This window comes from Salmo salar, chromosome 15 (assembly GCF_965601325.2).
Source record: "Salmo salar chromosome 15, fSalSal1, whole genome shotgun sequence".
Classification (NCBI taxonomy): domain Eukaryota; kingdom Metazoa; phylum Chordata; class Actinopteri; order Salmoniformes; family Salmonidae; genus Salmo; species Salmo salar.
The window spans coordinates 69,354,817-69,375,987 of NC_138305.1; the positions used below are offsets into that span (position 1 = coordinate 69,354,817).

The window sequence follows — 21,171 nt, forward strand, 5'->3', positions numbered from 1 at the left end:
ATCTGACCACAACACCTCCACCCAGTTGTCCTCTGAATCATTCAGATGTTCATTGGCAAACTTCAGACGGGCATGTATACGTGCTTTCTTGAGCAGGGGGACCTTGCCGGCGCTGCAGGATTTCAGTCCTTCACGGCGTAGTGTGTTACCAATTGTTTTCTTGGTGACTAAGGTCCCAGCTGCCTTGAGATCATTGACAAGATCCTCCCGTGTAGTTCTGGGCTGATTCCTCACCGTTCTCATGATCATTTCAACTCCACGAGGTGAGATCTTGCATGGAGCCCCAGGCCGAGGGAGATTGACAGTTCTTTTGTGTTTCTTCCATTTGCGAATAATCTCACCAACTATTGTCACCTTCTCACCAAGCTGCTTGGCGATGGTCTTGTAGCCCATTCCAGCCTTGTGTAGGTCTACAATCTTGTCCCTGACATCCTTGGAGAGCTCTTTGGTCTTGGCCATGGTGGAGAGTTTGGAATCTGATTGATTGATTGCTTCTGTGGACAGGTGTCTTTTATACTGGTAACAAACTGAGATTAGGAGCACTCCCTTCAAGAGTGTGCTCCTAATCTCAGCTCGTTACCTGTATAAAAGACACCTGGGAGCCAGAAATCTTACTGATTGAGAGGGGGTCAAATACTTATTTCCCTCATTAAAATGTAAATCAATTTATAACATTTTTGACATGCGTTTTTCTGGATTTTTTTGTTTTTATTCTGTCTCTCACTGTTCAAATAAACCTACCATTAAAATTATAGACTGATCATTTCTTTGTCAGTGGGCAAACATACAAAATCAGCAGGGGATCAAATACTTTTTTCCCTCACTGTATATAACGACCATTAATATTTATATTTCAATGGCGTTCCTTTCCTTCTCAGTAATGCTGCCCACCACCCACACAGACACTTCTTCTTTCTACTGGGTCCTGTGTGTCTCACTTCTCTGTATCTCGTCATTTACGTCTCTCTCGCCATCTCTTCTATTCCAGAGTGTATTGTACCTTCTCTGTCTCAACTGTATCTCACTACACTCTGTGTCCTGCTGCTCAACCACATGGTCTCCCTGTCCAGAGTGCACGGGTCCAGACGCCCGTTTGTTAAGCTGTTATTTATCTCTTCCATAAACTGCCTCTCATCTCCTATTAAAGCACCAGGCCTGCTGCCCTTGACCCACACGTAACTCTTGTGTCTTTTGGGGTAATGATTTACTGCTTCATTTTGTGTTCCCTGGACTCTGGGGATAGATGGCGTGATTCAGCTTGATGTGAGGTGAGGCTACAAGGGGGCGGGAGGGCAGTGAAATCACCGGTCTGGGGATGGGTGTGTACCTAGTCTGGATCCACGGACAGACTTTTTTTTTGTTTTTACAGGGAGAAGGACACATTCTATGGAACTGGCAAGAATGTGACGTCAGTATTATATTCTATTTTCTTCTCTAATACGAGAATAACATTGCTTATGTCTGATGAGATAGTTTTGTGTGAGCACTTATGAGGGTTAATTCCGTCATAATTAGAGGTAAACAGTGGAATGTCTTGCCTCGACAAACACGTTAGCAAAATGCCGACTTCATGTTTGTTTTCCTGTCAATAAAGCGGGATTGTAGGAGATTCCATTTCCTGGGGCTGATAAAAGTAATTACATTGATCAGTCTAATTTCATTAGAGCAAAGGAAATTAACTTTAAAAATCATGTATTATGAGAGAGAGAGCTGGGTACAGGAGGTGGGGGAGGCTGGGAGGGGATATTCAGACTTAGTACTCAATGTACCATGCTAATCAGATCGCCATTGGCCAGACTACTTTTTCTCTTAAAACTGTCTTCTTTTTCTTCTTCTCCCCCTCTCCAAGTGAGGCACCCACCTTCACACACTAACCTTTTTTTTCTTTTTTTACTGTAAGTACCAGACCATCCAGTCACACTATCAAGATAATTGTCACATTTCCCTCTGAGTTACACCAACTGATCACCGACTGATCTGTCAAAGCAAACGTTAGAGGAAGCAGCAACCTCCATTCCACTGACTCAATTAGCCTTGCTCACCATGTGAAGCACTTTCACCTTCTCGCTTTCTTCATCCCATTCTCTCTCTTCTAGTGTCATCATAATTCAAATATCAAAGACTGGGTCAGTCAGTCAGGAATGGACTCCTCTCAGAATGTAACCTCATTCTGATGATAGGATCAAGAGAGCTGGCTATTCTACATTATTCACAGTATGAATATTCAGTCTGTCTGAGTACCAGAACCCCTGGCATCCTAGAGACTACTGCCAGAGCTCCTCTCGTCAGCCCCATGCACGTTTTCGCTTAACATTTAGACTGAGCAATAAGGAGAGCTGAAAAGGCCCATATTTCAACTGCCATGGGGAGACTAACACTAAATATCCGAATGTGTATTTAGTGAGGTGATTTACTGCGTCTCAGACTGGGAGAGCTTATGCTGGAAGAGAAACACAAGGAATTTGTAAGGAAAACATTCAAGGTGAATTCTTTACGAGATTAAATCAAACAAAGAGGTTGAGAAATGAGCCAAGATGTGTTATTGAATAACACAGGGATCGAATGAATACGCTGACATTGCTCTTGGCCATTGCTCCGGCAGAGGAAAGATTCAAAGACAGAGGTCTCCTCTCCTCCTTTTCCTCCCTCGTTCCCCTATCTTTTAAGAGGTTGTTTCTTCTCTTTCATGATCCCTCTATTTCCCTCTGGCATGATGGACTCTGCCACTTCCTGGCTGGCTGGCTGGCTGGCTGTGTGTGTGTGTGTGTGTATGTGTCTCCAGCCACATAGCCACACAGACAGGCTATGTGGCTGCCATTAACCAGACTACAGGAGTCTACATTCCTCTACGGAGAGAGAGGAGGGGGGGGGGCAAAAAGAGTAAAAGCCTAAACATAACTCTTTAGTAAATATACCAAGGTACTGTACATGCATCACGATGTGTGTTAATACATTCACTGTTTTCTATTTTCACAGCCTGGACTTATTTGGCCAAGAAAATGAGTTCCGCACTATATCACATCCATAACGCATTCCATATGGCGAACACTGCAGTTTCCTCGTGACTGGGAATTGGATGGGCCTGCGATTCTTAAATATTCTCAACCCTTGGTTTCTCCCCTCCCGCACGCTCTGTGGTGGACTGGCTCCACAAAACAAGATGGAGCCGTGTACTTGGCTCGAAGTTCGACATCTCATTGTTCCAGAATAAAAGACAAACGCAACCAAACAAAACCCAAACAACGTGCGTGCACAATGGCAGTGGCACGGGCACACGCACCACCTAGCTCCTTTGTTTTGTGGTGTGTGTAGGATGAGCAGTATGTGTTGTGTGAACGGAAGAGCATGTTTTTAAGTGTGTGAGAGAGGGAAAGAGGGAAAGAGAGAGAGACAGAAGGGGGGATTGGGAGAGAAAGAGAGAGAGAGAGGGAAAGCTGGAGAGGGAGAGAGAGCGAGACAGAGAGAGAGAGGAGGGAGGGAGAGATGAAGGGAGAGCGAGAGATGAAGGGAGAGCGAGAGATGAAGAGGGAGATCGGTGCGGTGTTGGCACGGCCAGAGGAGGCAGAAGCCAGAAGGCTTCATTAGAACTGGGGGAAAAGGCCACGGATGCTAGGGCTCTGGGAAGTCTATCAGACCCAAACACAACCATAGCCTTTAATCCCACTGGAGTCACACCCACACCCACCCACACCGACCCACACACACAACTCGCCTCCAAAACATCACAATCCTTTATGCTTTTTTTCCCTCTCTCTATTCCTCCCCTTCTTTTGTCTCTTTCTTTCTTCTGCTTGCTGTATTTGTTGTTGCTGCGTGTGTCAGTGGAGAACTGTAGTCATTCATCACTGGTAAATGTACGCTGAGGAGAAAGCAGACACCTCAGGGGGGGTTTCTCTCATCCCGTTCTGAAAACGCTGTACTGAACGAACTCCTGAGAGAAGGAGAAACTGGAGCAAAGGTGCTCTGGCAGGTACTGTGAGCACAGAGATGCACAGATGCACACACACCCACACACACAATAATTGACTAGTATGACTCATCTTAGCTACGAAGTGGGTGCAATTGCACAAAGAAACACAAGAGGACATTGATGTACAATCAAACTCCTGCACTGTAAGAAACAACAGTGTTGATTTGTATCATGTTTCAACTTCCACCATAAACATTCCAACAACTGTCTGGTAGGTCTGACTCTGTAAGGCCTGAATTACAGGGCAATGAACGCACAACAGGGAAGAAATGCATGTTCGCAACAACATTTTCCCATTATTCCAAATCAATAAGGGACATAGAAAATGAACCACATGTACAAGATCATTCAACCTAATTGTAGGGCAACAAAGCACTCTTTCGGTGGCACATCAGTCAATGTCATATCTACACTTTTAGAAAAAATCAGGTGCCGCCTAGAATTGAAAAGGGTTCTTCGGCTGTCCCCATAGGAGAACCATTTAATGGACCCTTTTTGGTTCCGGGCAGAACCCTCTTGGGTTCCATGTCGAACCCTTTCCACAGAGGATTCTGCATGGAAACGAAAAGGGTTCTCCTTTTCAAACCCTTTTTCTAAGAGCGTACTGACGTTTATCCAGACTAACACACGGTTACAGTATTGCACTTTTCATGTAGCCTACCTTTGGCCAAATAATAGCCTAACCAACAATCAGGCAACACTATGGACGAAACGTTCAAATCCTGTTGCTGCAGGATTATTTTGCTGTTAGAATATGTGTCAAATTAAGATCCCACATCTGTAGGATGAAAGAGAAATGAATAGGACATAATGTAGACCACAGCGGGAAGAGGAGAGGTAGACCGAGCGAATCAGATTGTAGATAGAGAAGACCAGATAATGAAAGAGGAAATGGAGAAAGAGGGAAAGAAAAAAAAGGAGGAGAGCGAAAGGGGGAACAAAGGGATAGCGACAACGCTAGAGGATCTCTATTGAATTCTGGGGTTCCACGTGAATTCACAACCAACGCCGGGTGTTAAACATTCATATGGTGTATCAAGTACATTTTTGCCGTAGTTGAAATGCTTACATGGAAGCCTATAGTCTATTTTCACAGCGGCTCAATTAATCCTCCTAAACAAGCAGCACTGAGAAAGCCCCTTCAGGTATCCCATACCCATCATCATCTCACCCATATACAGTAAATATGCTATTCTTCCTGTCCCAAACCATACACATAGGCTGTTGATACATACACTGAGTGTACAAAACATTAGGAACACCTTCCTAATTCTGAGTTGCATCCCCTTTTGCCTCAGAACAGACTCTACAAGGTGTTGAAAGTATTCCACAGGGATGCTGGCCCATGTTGACTCCAATAATTCTCACAGTTGTGTCAAGTTGGCTTGATGTCCTTTGGGTGGTGGACCATTCTTGATGCACACGGGAAACTGAAGAACGTGAAAAACCCAGCAGCGTTGCAGTTCTTGACACACTCAAACCAGCGCGCCTGGCACCTACTACCATACCCCGTTCAAAGGCACTTAAATCTTTTGTTTTGCCCATTCATCCTCTGAATGGCACACATACACAATCCATGTCTCAAGGCTTAAAAATCCTTCTTTAACCTGTCTCCTCCCCTTCATCTACACTGGTGACATCAATAAGGGATCATAGCATCGATAAGGGATCACCTGGATTCACCTGGTCAGTCTGTCATGGAAAGAGCGGGTGTTCCTCATGTTTTTTACACTCAGTGTATAGTACTATAAGTCTGTTCTCTGGTTAAGTTTATTGTTTCACAGGGGGTGTTGTTGGCTTTCCGCTGACGCTGGTTGGTTGCGATCGGGGGGCCAGGTTGAGTCTTTATTTACCCGAGTGGGAAAAATCAATGCTTTTCTCCCGCATGAGAAGTGTGCGGATCAATAGAGGGTTTCAAAAACGCCTCGTTGCAAAATCGATGGCTCTTACATGCCATTGATGGCTGTTTGGCTGGGGAAGAAAGCAAATGACAAAGAACGCATGTTTATTGGAGGTATTACTGCCTCCCGCTCCTTTCTTCTTCTTGTAAGAAGGCTATCATGTTTCCATTGCCTTGTCTCTTTGTTGGTCTTTCTTCTTGCTGCTTGTTAAAGCTGTGTACCATTAAGCTCCATCTGATCTATGGAGGATACTGCAGTGGGAATGTCTTAACCACATTAACTCTAGTGAACTTTCTACGCGACATCTTTTTGAGTACGAACCCATTACACCTTTCGTTTGGGGAACTCTGAGTACAGCCTCAAACAGACTCAGTAGCCAGTCGAGATAAAGGCCTAGGGCCTTTGTACAATAAAACTACAGATTACAGTCTACAGGCCCAGATATTTCAGCACTGAAGGCTACAAGGCTATATGTGTTGATACAGACACCCTAAAGGCTGTAGGTCTTTATACAGTACAGTAGGACTGATGTCAATGGGCCTTGATAACCACACGCTGGAGGCTAAGGATCTTGATACAGTAGCAGCAGTCTCTGCACTGGGCTTCAGTCTCTCTGAGCTCTCTTACACTTCCCTGGCAATGAGTGCAACTAGTCTGGTCAATGTACCGCGTGTCAACTAGCACCTTACTCATCCAATCAACACTTCCCACGACCCCACTGACAGGGCCCAGGGTCTGGGGAAGACTCCTGGTTAGCAGCAGCGGCCTTGTCACCACACCTGTCCCATGCAGCGGTGGCCTGATCAAAGTGACATAGCCTGGTCTGACGAAGGGGTAGTGAGGGCTGCTGTCAGCCCTGTCTGTCCTGCTGACGGCCCCTCGGCCAGGGGAGGGGAGAGGAGGGCAGAGGATCGGTGGGATGGCGGGACTAGAGCTTCCCTCACATGTCACTCAGCTGGGCGGCGGATGACAGAACAGGCCATTAAGGCTTGGATTGGCTTCACAGGCCATTAGGCAAGGTAGGCATCACACAGTCAGCCTCACAGCCATGCCACACAGGGCACTGAGTAATGGTGAGGTAGGGCGAGAGGGAGGGGTAGGGAGGGAGCGAGAGGAAGAGGAAGTGAAAGGGGGAGAGGGAGGAAAGAGATAAATGTATACGTAAGCTTCAGAAAGCCACACATGGCAGTGCTCTGCAGACACACTTCTCTCCTCCACCACATAAAATCTGAAAGCTGTGTCTGTCCATTTGTCTGTCTCCGTGGTATTTATTCTCTCTCTCTCTCTCTCTCTCTCTAACACACCAACAGGCATGCACACACTCACATACATATACACACACTTGCTGACATAGTCTTCATCAACAGCAAAAGGACTTTTTATGATAAGACTGACAATAGTAGTATCTCAGACATAGTAGTAGAAAGCCATAGTATTTTATCTAGCGATGTACTCGAAACCTTCACTCTTCACTGGTCAAATAAAAGAGAGAATAATGAAATGCACTTACATGACATATACATGCAATCTCCAAAGACAAACATTGGCAGTAGAATGGCCCTACTGAAGAGCTCATTGGCTTTCAATGTGGCACTGTCATAAGATGCCACCTTTCCAACAAGTCAGTTCGTCAAATGTATGCCCTGCTCGAACACAAACCCACCGCCGAGTGCTGAAGTGCGTTGCACATAAAAATTGTCTGTCCTCAGCTGCAACACTCACTACCAAGTTCCAAACTACCTCTGGAAGCAAAGTCAGCACAAGAACTGTTCGTCAGGAGCTTCATGAAATGGGTTTCCATGGCTGAGCAGCCGCACACAAGTCTAAGATCACCATGCGCAATGCCAAGCGTCGGCTGGAGTGGTATAAAGCTCATCACCATTAAACGAATCTGGGTTTGGTGGATGCCAGGAGAGCGCTACCATCCCCAATGCATATTGCCAAATGTAAAGTTTGGTGGAGGAGGAATAATGGTCTGGGGCTGTTTTCATGGTTCGGGCTAGGCCCCTTAGTTCCAGTGAAGGGAAATCTTAACGCTACAGCATACAATGACATTCTAGACGATTCTGTGCTTCCAACTTTGTGGCAACAGTTTGGAGAAGGGCCTTCCTGTTTCAGCATGACAATGCCCCCGTGCATAAAGCGAGGTCCATACAAAAACGGTTTGTTGAGATCAATGTGGAAGAACTTGACTGGCCTGCACAGAGCCCTGACCTCAACCCGATCTAATACCTTTGCGATGAATTGGAACGCTGACTGCAAGCCAGGCCTAATCGCCCAACATCAGTACCCGACCTCACTAATGCTCTTGTGGCTGAATGGAAGCCAGTCCCCGCAGCAATGTTCCAACATCTAGTGGGAAGCCTTCCCAGAAGAGTGGAGGCTGTTATAGCAGCAACTCCATATTAATGCCCATGATTTTGGAATGAGATGTTCGACAAGCAGGTGTCCACATACTTTTGGTCATGTAGTGTAACTGGATCGTCTACCCATGGAACCGGTCAAAAGCACAAAACGCACAAAGCAAAAACATAAAAGATAACGACATCAAAACCCCACAAAAATCTATCTGGCTCCTTGTTAAAATCTCTTCTTGGTACAGTGGAGCTCTCTGTATGGCCATAACTGCCCTCCAGTCATTATTAAAGAGAGAGATGGGACCCGAGTTGAGGCATCAGCACGCATCACTTCTCCCCTGCTCCTAAAAGTTTACTCCAAGCCCTCCACCAGCTCCTAGAGGGCCTATTTACAGCACAGGCGGTGGATTGTATTGGCTGCACGCTAACGCTTCCAAACACTCCTTTGATTCCCTCCCCTCCATTCCTCCCCCCCCCCCCCCCCCTCTCTTCTCGGGTTTTTACTGACCCCTGGACACATGAGAGCTGTCTCGCTGCAGTGGGGGCCCGGGGCGCTGACGAGAACAGCCGACCCTGCCAGGGAGAGATGGGACAGATCTTGAAATACTCCTCCCATCCTTTCTAATAAAGGGAAAGAAACTTCTCTCCTCCTCCTTTCATTCCCAGTCTTTTTTTGGGGATCCCTTCAAGTTCCTCTGCAGGCTATCCCTTCGGACGGGATGAAAACAGGGTAAAAAAAACAAAGAAAGAAAATAAATGAAATAAAAAATGCTTCTTCGGCACAATTTAAACCCAAACGCAAAAGTTGCAAGGGTTCTGTAAACAGGAGGAAAAGCTGATGGCTAGATATCTCAGATAAAAAGAGAGAGCGAGAGAGAGAGAGAGAGAGAGAGAGGAAAGAGGGAACAGAGGGATGTAAAAGCCAATAGGTTTTGTTCATTGGGAGTGATGTTTTTGATGAACTATAGGGCCTGGGTTCCAGAGGTTTTTTGCCTGAGACATTGCACTACGCAGCGCTCGGCATAAGAACGCATTTACACAAGCGTTTATTTATTCATGTTATTTTCTTTTCCGTGCGGCTTGTACAATCTCGACCCCCAATCCCCTCTGTGTTTCTGTTTATTTTCCATACTTTAAAAAAAAAAAACGAGCAGTTTTGCTGAAATGTAATTTGTTTCGATGGTAGTCACTTGTGTTGTTCCCCGCTGCCATAACTTGAATACTAAATGAGTGGAGCTCCGGTCAATAACGATGAAGCACCTCAGAGGCAGCAGACTGGTGGGTTAGAGCATATTTCTCCCAAGTTCACAGGACAGACATAAAAGATACGTGGTTTAGGCCAATGGGAACACATCATTGCGGTTGGTTGGTTTCTATCTGATCACGTGGATAATATCTTCCCAGTTCAAAACAACACGCTTTAGATCTGTGGTTTGTAGATGCCCCCAAACCATGGACTTATATTAAAGATCGAGGGATTAAGTCTTGCCCTGGCTTTAGCCAGCTGAGGATATGGACTTTTTCTTACTTAATGTCACTCAAGGTTTTCCATTATACCAGGATCCAGACCAGGATTTTTACTTACAAGTCTGTGACAAATTACATCGTAAAAGGAGCTGTGCAAATATTATTAAAGTCAACTGAACTGAATTGCTGAATAAAGGGGACAATATACAGTTATTTCAGTGAAAGCCCAGCAGACTAAAGAAAGACTTAGAGAGACGGCGCTTTTCAGTGTCTCTGGCGACAGAGCTCTCAGTCCAAGGGGAAAAGCTCTTAGCCCAATCAGTGTGGTTAGAATACCTGAGCACATTTTGCAGTTGTAATCGTATCACAGACACACAGCATAATCACATTCCATGCCTGACAACCAGGCATAATGAGGATGGGGGGGAGTAGGCACGAACCAGTAGAGAGAAACCTCTTTATGTTTCTCCTGTAGGACTTTCTACCATATTCGCTCTCACTCACAAGAACATTCAGTGGCCATTGCTTCTTAAATGGTTTTGACCACCCAAGGACTTGCTATGCAAACAGAGTAGAGGTCGACCGATTATGATTTTTCAACGCCGATACCGATGCCGATTAATCGGTGCCCAACAAAGGCCGATACTGATTAATCGGCCGTTTTTTTATTTTTATTTAATGACAATTACAACAATACTGAATGAACACTTATTTTAACTTAATATAATACATCAATAAAATCAATTTAGCCTCAAATAAATAATGAAACATGTTCAATTTCATTTAAATAATGCAAAAACAAAGTGTTGGAGAAGAAAGTAAAAGTAAAAGTGCAATATGTGCCATGTAAAAAAGCTAATGTTTAAGTTCCTTGCTCAGAACATGAGAACATATGAAAGCTGGTGGTTCCTTTTAACATGAGTCTTCAATATTTCCAGGTAAGATGTTTTAGGTTGTAGTTATTATAGGAATTATAGGACTATTTCTCTTTATACAATTTGTATTTCATATACCTTTGACTATTGGATGTTCTTATAGGCACTTTAGTATTGCCAGTGCAACAGTATAGCTTCCGTCCCTCTCCTCGCTCCTACCTGGGCTCGAACCAGGAACACATCGACAACAGCCACCCTCGAAGCAGCGTTACCCATGTAGAGGAAGGGAAAAAACTACTCCAAGTCTCAGAGCGGGTGACGTTTGAAACGCTATTAGCTCGCACCCGGTTAACTAGCTAGCCATTTCACATGGGTTACACCAGCCTAATCTTGGGAGTTGACAGGCTTGAAATCATAAACAGCGCAATCCATTGCGAAGGGCTGCTGGCAAAACGCACGGAAGTGCTATTTTGAATGAATGCTTACGAGCCTGCTGCTGCCTACCATCGCTCAGTCAGACTGCTCTATCAAATCATAGACTTAATTATAACATAATAACACACAGAAACACAAGCCTTAGGTCATTAATATGGTCGAATCCGGAAACTATCATCTCGAAAACAAAACGTTATTCCTGTTACATTGCACAACCTTCAGTGTTATGTCACAATTACGTAAAATTCTGACAAATTACCCAAAGTGTTGCTATATACCCTGACTGCGTGCAATGAACGCAAAATGACACAATTTCACCTGGTTAATATTGCCTGCTAACCTGGATTTCTTTTAGCTAAATATGCAGGTTTAAAAATATATACTTCTGTGTATTGATTTTAAGAAAGGCATTGATGTTTATGGTTAGGTACAGTCGTGCAACGATTGTGCTTTTTTCGCAAATGCGCTTTTGTTAAATCATCCCCGTTTGGCGAAGTCGGCTGTCTTTGTTAGGAAGAAATAGTCTTCACAGTTCACAACGAGCCAGGCGGCCCAAACTGCTGCATATACCCTGACTCTGTTTGCAAGAGAAGTGACACATTTTCCCTAGTTAAAAGAAATTCATGTTAGCAGGCAATATTAACTAAATATGCAGGTTTAAAAATATATACTTGTGTATTGATTTTAAGAAAGGCATTGATGTTTATGGTTGGAGCAACGTGTACCTAAGCGATTATATGCAACGCAGGACAGGCTAGATAAACTAGTAATATCATCAACCATGTGTAGTTAACTAGTGATTATGATTGATTGATTGTTTTTTATAAGATAAGATTAATGCTAGCTAGCAACTTACCTTGGCTTCTTACAGCATTTGTGTAACCTCGTGGAGTGCAATGTAAAGCAGGTGGTTAGAGCGTTGGACTAGTTAACCTTAAGGTTGCGAGATTGAATCCCTGAGCTGACGAGGTAAAAATCTGTCTTTCTGCCCCTGAACAATGCAGTTAACCCACCGTTCCTAGGCCGTCATTGAAAATAAGAATGTGTTCTTAACTGACTTGCCTAGTTAAATAAAGGTCTAAAAAAAAAAAACGGCCAAATCGGCGTCCAAAAATACCGATTTCCGATTGTTATGAAAACTTGAAATCGGCCCTAATTAATCGGCCATTCCGATTAATCGGTCGACCTCTAAAACAGAGTGCTTTGAATTACACTGATTAGCATTGATATTTGAGCCATATATACAGTCCCGTTCAAAAGTTTGGGGTCACTTAGGAGTGCCCCTGTTTTTGAAAGAAAATCACATTTGTTGTCCATTAAAATAACATCAAATTTATCAGAAATACAGTGTAGACATGTTAATGTTGTAAATGACTATTGTAGCTGGAAATGGCAGATTTTATATGGAATATCTACATTGGCGTACAAAGGCCCATTATCAGCAACCATCACTCCTGTGTTCCAATGGCACGTTGTGTTATCTAAAGAAAAGGCTTTAAAAGGCTTATTGATCATTAGAAAACCCTTATGCAATTGGTGATTTTATGACTGATGAACAAACACCATGTGTATGAACCATTTATTGTTAGGACTTGAAAAAGGGTTCAAGTTCTGTGTACTTCCTATGTAACTTTGGGAGTTAACCAATCATAAAGGTCACTTACGCTGACGAGCATCTGCGGGAAGGGCCCTCTGGAGTTTTCAGGCACGTTGATTGGCGGAATGACCCAGTCTCTCTTCTGTCTCCGCAGTCCCTTGGAGCTCATCTCCCATTGCCTGGGAAACATGATGACGGTGGGTGGGGCCTGGAACTCTGGTGGTGCTTTGACCCCCTCTTCCTCCTTCCTTTCTCCTTCTTTCCCCTGTTCCACTCTGATCTGAAAGACACGACACAAAGGACAAAGATACAGTTGAGCGGGTTGCTATGTGATAAAATTGTGACGTGCTTACATGTGAGTGTGCACGTGTGTATGTAAGAGGAGGCCCAAAGTTGCCAAAGCTAGCCCAGACCTTGTTCTTTACACCTGGTTGTTAAAAACTCCCATAAAGAGTGGACACGTCTCTCCTAGGATTTACACCCCTATTCCCATTGCATGGCCAGGGATACTGTGAGAACTGTCTACCTGCAAGCTGGTGTTTTAATCAGGAGTAAGATGGCTACAAAGAACCTCCATTCCCTTATGTGTGAATATTCACTCATTAAAGTCTTGTTGCTAATGATGTCTTGATTGTAATCAGTGAGGTGGGTTTTGGTGCAATCAAATGAGAAGGATTACCAACAAAGTTTGAAATGCATTGGCAGAGCAACCAACTGTTGAGAAACACACTTACAAAGTAAATCCAGTGATTCATTTATTCAGCATTTGAATCAATGAAAAAATGCCGGGTGGATCTATGTAACACATTTTTCCCAGGGTCAAATATTAAGTTAGATAAGCCGCTCGTTATTTTCCCGTTTCAATAACAAATCAAATATCCGACAAGCCCGTAACAAACGGACATAATACTGTATGTCACGTCAACATTCATGTATGTGTATCTGGGAGCCTGCTGTATGACTAAAATCAGACCTGTAGATTCTCAGGTTCATGTCCTGTATGGTCCGGGGTCCACATGAATAATACAAAGTTCGAATCAGTCCAGCATCTCCAGGCTCTGCTAGTAGGAACACACTGTATCCTGCATGTCCAGGGGCTATGGGAACTCTGGTATTAACATGGAGGAATCATGTTAGATTTGACATGCAGTATCTCCGAGTTCAGCAAGTTCAGTCAGAATCGTCCTCCAACCACATCCCTCAGCCCTCTAGCTCCTCCCCTCTCAATATCGCTTTCTATAACCCTCCCTTTTCCCCCTCCATCTCTCTCTCTCTCCTTCTTATTGTTGTCCCCCTCTCTCCTCCCTTTCGGCTGATCCTGACACCTTGTCTTGGTAAAAGCAATTCATCAGAAGCTGCGGAGTGCTATGCTAATAGGTGGATGGAGCGTGAGACGGTATAAGCGTGCTAGGGGGCTAGGACGATGTCGTGCTAACGCTCTATCCCAGGTCCCTTAGATCTCCACCAGGTCTCCCCAAATCATCTGCTCTCATGTTGCTTATTGTTCCATGGCAGGGAGCGAATCGGAGACATTTCCAGCTAAACGGGTGAGAGCAGTGGCACATGGTAAGATAAGCGTATTGTGTGTGTGTGAGTGTGTGTGTGTGTGTGTGTGTGTGTGTGTGTGAGAACAAACTCCGCTCCTCGTTTAAGAGAGACAGGTCCAATCACCATATATTTACATATAAAAAGCCTTGTGTTTTAATACCTGTTCCAATATTTCATTTTACCTTCCCTCACCTCTCTAACTTCCCTCTCTCTTCCCCCTCTCGCTAATGTGTGGCCTTGCGGTTTCCTACCGGTAGTTAAAATGCAAGGGGAAACCCAGGAACTATGCAGGAACAGGGCACAACAGCGGAAGAATAAAAGAAGGTTCTCTTGGCACACTGAAAGTTGAGAGCTCTGGCGCACCGCAAGCTGTTTATTCTAATTACCGCCCCGTGGAACTTTCCACACAGTCTATAAACACACACACCCCCCCCGCTGTCTGGTTGCCTCCGAAGCTGGGCTGTACCTGCCAGTGGAAACAATGCTTTCAGATTGAATTCATTAGATGGACGTACATGAGAAGGCTTTCAAGCTGCATTAAAGGAAGCCTGTCTGTTGGAGAGGTTGGCATGTAAATAAACGTTGGGTGGGTGGGAAGGAAGGAAGGAAGGAAGGAAGGAAGGAAGGAAGGAAGGAAGGAAGGAAGGAAGGAAGGAAGGAAGGAAGGAAGGAAGGAAGGAAGGAAGGAAGGAAGGAAGGAAGGAAGGAAGGAAGGAAGGAAGGAAGGAAGGAAGGAAGGAAGGAAGGAAGGAAGGAAGGAAGGAAGGAGAAGAGGGGCAATACCCATGGGTGAATGTGTCGTTTTCAGTTTCTTCAATCCAGCTCCACATTTCAAACATCAGATATGGCACAGAACAAGGGAGGGTGGGGGGGCAGGGGAGAAGAGAGTGAGAAGAGGGGAGAAGAGGGGAAAAGAGAGGGAGAAGGGAAGGAGAGGGTTAAGGGCTAACATGATGGATGGAGCGAGGGTAGAGACATGTTTGGCCTCTGTCATTTGCTCGTCAAATATAATTTGGCAAATTTCGAGTTTAGAACGTTTGATGTTTCAAATATTGTCCAAACTTTTTGGAGTTGTGAATGTCGATCTTAAAATCCATGCTTCCCTTGGTGATTCATCTACTTAGATTTCAGCTCAAATTATTTTCATGTCCTGTATACAGGGGAATGAATGAGTGTAGTGGGTGCACTTCATCTCTCTGCCACTAGGGGAGCTGCAGCTCCTCATACAGACAGCTCTGTCTTTGCTTTTCTAAGTCCTCAAGATCCAGAAATAAACTAATCCAACCATTCTTCTCCTCTCCTGTGCCAGGCACAGTCTACCCTTCCAAACACATGTGTCATCATGTGCCATGTTGCCTGAACCAGATCCCCATGGTGTATGTTCAGGGGGACACCTCTCTCTCCCCCCGGTACCCAGTGCCAAGTCAAACACGCGTGTGTTCTCCAGCTACGATACATGGATCCAAACTAGATTAGTCAGATGGAGAGGGGCGACAGATGTACGCTGGGTTCTGGACAAATGTCTTCTATTTCTCATCGGGAGGAGGGCTTAGTGGGCCTGATTGCAGGGGCTGGCTACCCCAGTTCAGAGTGCCATGGTGGGGGGGACTAGGGAGGGGAGGGAGGAGGGGTTGGGGGGGGGTTATATTGAGAAGCAGATGTGACCTTTCTGTCTAAATAAGTCATGCTCCAAATCCTTTCATCTGCAGATGCTAACAGGTACATGTGGACCGCTAGTGACTAAGGGGCACAGAGAGAGAAGTGAGAGACGGAGAGCGCAAGAGAGATAGAAAGAGAGCAAGAGAGGGAGAGATGAGCTGTGCCCATTGTTGCCTAAGGGACTCTGGCCAAGCTGTTCTCCAGCTGTGGTAGTGTACTGGAATCCTGGCCACAGCCTGCTGACACACATTGATAACTCAGAAATAACACAGACAAATATGTGAACGAACACACATGCACACACACACACAGGCAGACAACACCAAGACAAATAATACTAGATAGGATTGTGTTAGATCGTCAAATATCGCACAAGGGGCAAACGCAGGATTTCACCATCATTCCTATAGCTTGGAGGCTAACATCATCACACAACAGTCTGCTAAAAGGACTGCCAATGTCTGGTTGCACCGGTCTAAGCATTAAATAACTGAATGTAGAATTATATATATATTTTAGGGGGTTGATCAGCTTTAATATGGCAGATAGACTGTAGCATCCATCAATGTAATTGCCTGCATGATTTCCAATCCCCCATATTTGGGTGGTAAATGTACAGTTGAAGTCGGAAGTTTACATACACTTAGGTTGGAGTCATTAAAACTCGTTTTTCAACCACTCCACAAATTTCTTGTTAACAAACTATAGTTTTGGCAAGTGGGTTAGGACATCTACTTTGTGCATGACACAAGTAATTTTTCCAAAAATTGTTTACAGACAGATTATTTCACTTATAATTCACTGCATCACAATTCCAGTGGGTCAGAAGTTTACATACACTAAGTTAACTGTGCCTTTAAATGGCTTGGAAAATTCCAGAAAATGATGTCATTGCTTTAGAAGCTTCTGATAGGCTAATTTACATCATTTGAGTCTAATTGGAGGTGTACCTGTGGATGTATTTCAAGGCCAACCTTCAAACTCAGTGCCTCTTTGCTTGACATCATGGGGAAATCAAAAGAAATCAGCCAAAAACTGTAGACCTCCACAAGTCTGGTTCATCCTTGGGAGCAATTTCCAAATGCCTGAAGGTACCACGTTCATCTGTACAAACAATAGTATGCAAGTATAAACACCATGGGACCACGCAGCCGTCATACTGCTCAGGAAGGAGACACTCTGTCTCCTAGAGATGAATGTACTTTGGTGCGAAAAGTGCGAATCAATCCCAGAACAACAGCAAAGGACCTTGTGAAGATGTTGGAGGAAACGGGTACAAAGTATCTATATCCACAGTAAAACGAGTCCTATATCGACATAAGCTGAAAGGCCGCTCAGCAAGGAAGAAGCCACTGCTCCAGAACCGCCATAAAAAAACAGACTACGGTTTGCAACTGCACATGGGGACAAATATCGTACTTTTTGGAGAAATGTCCTCTAGAACTATAGAACTGTTTGGCCATAATGACCATCATTATGTTTGGAGGAAAAAGGGGGAGGGTTGCAAGCCGAAGAACACCATCCCAACCGTGAAGCACGGGGGTGGCAGCGTCATGTTATGGGAGTGCTTTGCTGCAGGAGGGACTGGTGCACTTCACAAAATAGATGGCATCATGAGGTAGGAAAATTATGTGGATATATTGAAGCAACATCTCAAGTCATCAGTCAGGAAGTTAAAGCTTGGTCGCAAATGTGTCTTCCAAATGGACAATGACCCCAAGCATACTTCCAAAGTTGTGGCAAAATGGCTTAAGGACAACAAAGTCAAGGTATTGGAGTGGCCATCACAAAGCCTTGACCTCAATCCTATAGAAAATTTGTGGGCAGAATTGAAAAAGCGTGTGCGAGCAAGGAGGCCTACAATCCTGACTCAGTTACACCAGCTCTGTCAGGAGGAATGGGCCAAAATGCACCCAACTTATTGTGGGAAGCTTGTGGAAGGCTACCCAAAACGTTTGACCCAAGTTAAACAATTTAAAGGCAATGTTACCAAATACTAATTGAGTGTATGTAAACTTCTGACCCACTGGGAATGTGATAAATAAAATATGAAATAAATCATTCTCTCTACTATTATTCTGACATTTCACATTCTTAAAATAAAGTGCACCGCAGCCAACGTGAGTAAAGCATTTAACCTGTTGTGGCTAGGGGGCAGTATTTTCACGGCTGGATAAAAAAATTTACCCGATTTAATCTGGTTACTAATCCTACCCTGTAACTAGAATATGCATATACTTATTATATATGGATAGAAAACACCCTAAAGTTTCTAAAACTGTTTGAATGGTGTCTGTGAGTATAACAGAACTCATTTGGCAGGCAAAACCCTGAGACATTTTCTGACAGGAAGTGGATACCTGATGTTTACATAACCTACACAACTCATCTCATATGTATATACTGTACTCTATACCATCTACTGCATCTTGCCTATGCCGTTCGGCCATCGCTCATCCATATATATTTTTATGTACATATTCTTATTCATTCCTTTACACTTGTGTGTATAAGGTAGTTGTTGTGAAATTGTTAGATTACTTGTTAGATATTACTGCATGGTCGGAACTAGAAGCACAAGCATTTCGCTACACTCGCATTAACATCTGCTAACCATGTGTATGTGACCAATAAAATGTGATTTGATTTGATTTGAAGTGGTGATCCTAACTGACAGGGAATTTTTACTAGGATTAATTGTCAGGAATTGTGAAAAACTGAGTTTAAATGTATTTGGCTAAGGTGTATGTAAACTTCCCACTTCAACTGCATATATTTGTATTATTTTCCCCTAACCTTACCACCCTTTCCGTAATTGGAGTAAACTAATGGACAACAACACTTAGAATGTTAAATTAACAGTGTACCACTACCATCCCAGACAACAAGACCACAGAGACCACAATGTTCAACTCACTGTTGATTAAGTGTTAACACAGAAATGCCAGCTCTCCTCTGCAGCAAAGGAAACACACTCCCTCCATCCACTGTTGGAACAGAAGAATGGCAGAGGAGGAGAGGAAGAGACCCGAGCCAGACGTAGACTCAGAGTTCTAGAACAGCAGCTTAATAGAGTCAACAGACTTTCAACATACGTTCTTCCTTTCTCTAGCCCACACGCACACAGAGGCAAGACACACAGACACACACAGAGACGAGACGCACAGACACACACGCATGCATGCGCGCACACACATACACACATGCGGGAATTGACGCATGCGCCCACATACCCACACACTCTATCCACAACCAGAAGTGTACACTGAAACACACACTTAATATTCACATGATCCTACATAATCCCTTTAACACAAAAACAAACACACATTCTCTCCCACACATTCACACACACATACACACACACACACACACACACACACACACACACACACACACTGTGTGAACAGGAGTCAGTGAGTGTGAAATGGAAGCGGCGCCCAGCTCCGGTGCCACCAGAACCCAGCCAGCTGGCTCCTATCCCGGCCTTCCCCTACCCTCCCTCCCCTCCCCTCGCACCCCGGCCCGTACGCTTTGATATCAGTCAGCCCCTGGCAAAACACACATCTGGAAGGTATTACTCCACAGAGCAGGGCGCCACAAAAAAGACATTTCACATTGTGTTCAGCGTCCTTGTTGTTTTCTATGTCTGTATATCAATTTGTATTACTACAGCTGTAGTAGAATGGTCTGACCCAACTCTATTCTCCTCCCCCCTTCCGTATCGGACTTCATTAGTATGAATGTGTAATAGACAAACAATGGAGTAGTCGCTTAGGGTCTAAGACCTGCTCTTTAGTTCGACTGGCTATCTCTGCCGCAAAGTCCGTGAACCCAGTGGGATTTGGGTGTGAAGCTGCCTGAGTTCCATGAGCACTCGCACACACACTTGGCTTCACACACACTCCCTTGGACCCAACACACTCTCCTCACATAGTACAGCAGCCATGGTGTGACCCCATCTTGGCTGCCCACAGTAAGAGGTTCTCTTGGTGGATCAGTTTGATGGCAGAGAACTGAGTGGCACATGGTCTGTTCTGGACAGGGAGAATTTTGGCTGATCCTGTGATCCCTATCTAAGCAATGTCAGAGTGCCCTGGCCGCCCCTACCACTCTCTGCTCCAGTAGGACATTTAGTACCAGGTGGCAGGGAGACATGAGAATCACTGCACTGATTAAATGCTGATTAGATGTTGGAATGGACCATTGGGGTTCAGGGAGAGATATGGAACGGGCCAATGATGAGTCTTAGACTCAAAGTCTTAGCTCAAAGCTACAGTAGAGTCACTCTAACTTTGTTAATATATGCTGTTTCCTACCTTCCTAACCTTCCACTCCTCGAATAGCCTTCACTTCTAACCTAAAGGGTTGAGATAAAGGCCATGCCAAGTCCTGATGAACCCAGTGCCTTGGTGCCAGTCCAGGCTGACTATATGTGACAGTCTCTGTATAGGCAGCAGAGTGAAATCAGTTGTGGGTATTTTTATCCCCCTTCCTGGGCTGTAGGACACCTTCAGTAAATAAATCATAGGACTACTAATATAGGACAACTCAGTCTCCCGCCCGGGTTGCCAGGTTTGAGACACCATTATCGGACTCCTCAGTGTATTCCTGGATTCAGATACTATTTGATAAAATGGCAGCGGAAGAAATGGCAGCAGTTTTACGGCGCCCAACCAATTGTGCGATTATGTGCTATTAAGACTAAGGAGATGATTGTGGACTACAGGAAAAGGAGGACGGAGTACGCCTCCATTCTCATCGACGGGGCTGTAGTGGAGCAGGTTGAGAGCTTCAAGTTCCTTGGTGTCCACAGCACCAACAAACTAGAATAGTCCAAACACACCAAGACAGTCGTGAAGAGGGCACAACAACCCCTATTCCCCCTCAGGAAACTAAAAAGATTTGGAATGGGTCCTGATATCCTCAAAAGGTTCTACAGCTGCAACATCGAGAGCATCCTGACTGGTTGTATCACTGCCTGGTACGGCAATTGCTCGGCCTCCGACCGCAAGGCACTACAGAGGGTAGTGCGTACAGCCCAATACATCACTGGGGTCAAGCTTCCTGCCATCCAGGACCTTTATACCAGGAGGTGTCAGAGGAAGGCCCTAAACATTGTTAAAGACCCCAGCCACGCCAGTCATAGACTGTTCTCTCTACTACCGCATGGCAAGTGGTACCAGAGTGCCAAGTCTAGGACAAAAAGGCTTCTCAACAGATTTGACCCCCAAGCCATAAGACTCCTGAACAGGTAATCAAATGGCTACCCAGACTATCTGCATTGTGTGCACCCCCCCACCCCTCTTTTACGCTGCTGCTACTCTCTGTTTATCATAAATGCATAGTCACTTTAACTATA

At 44.7% G+C, this 21,171-nt stretch overlaps 1 protein-coding gene across 1 annotated transcript in view; it reads right to left on the bottom strand.

The window, feature by feature from the left end:
• LOC106571924 (cadherin-4) overlaps window positions 1-21,171 on the bottom strand; it is a 395,713-nt gene that overhangs the window by 82,597 nt on the left and 291,945 nt on the right. The window contains exon 5 of the mRNA XM_014145495.3: window positions 12,670-12,882. Coding sequence (XP_014000970.2) covers window positions 12,670-12,882 — 213 coding nt within the window. The remainder of the gene's footprint in view (window positions 1-12,669; window positions 12,883-21,171) is intronic.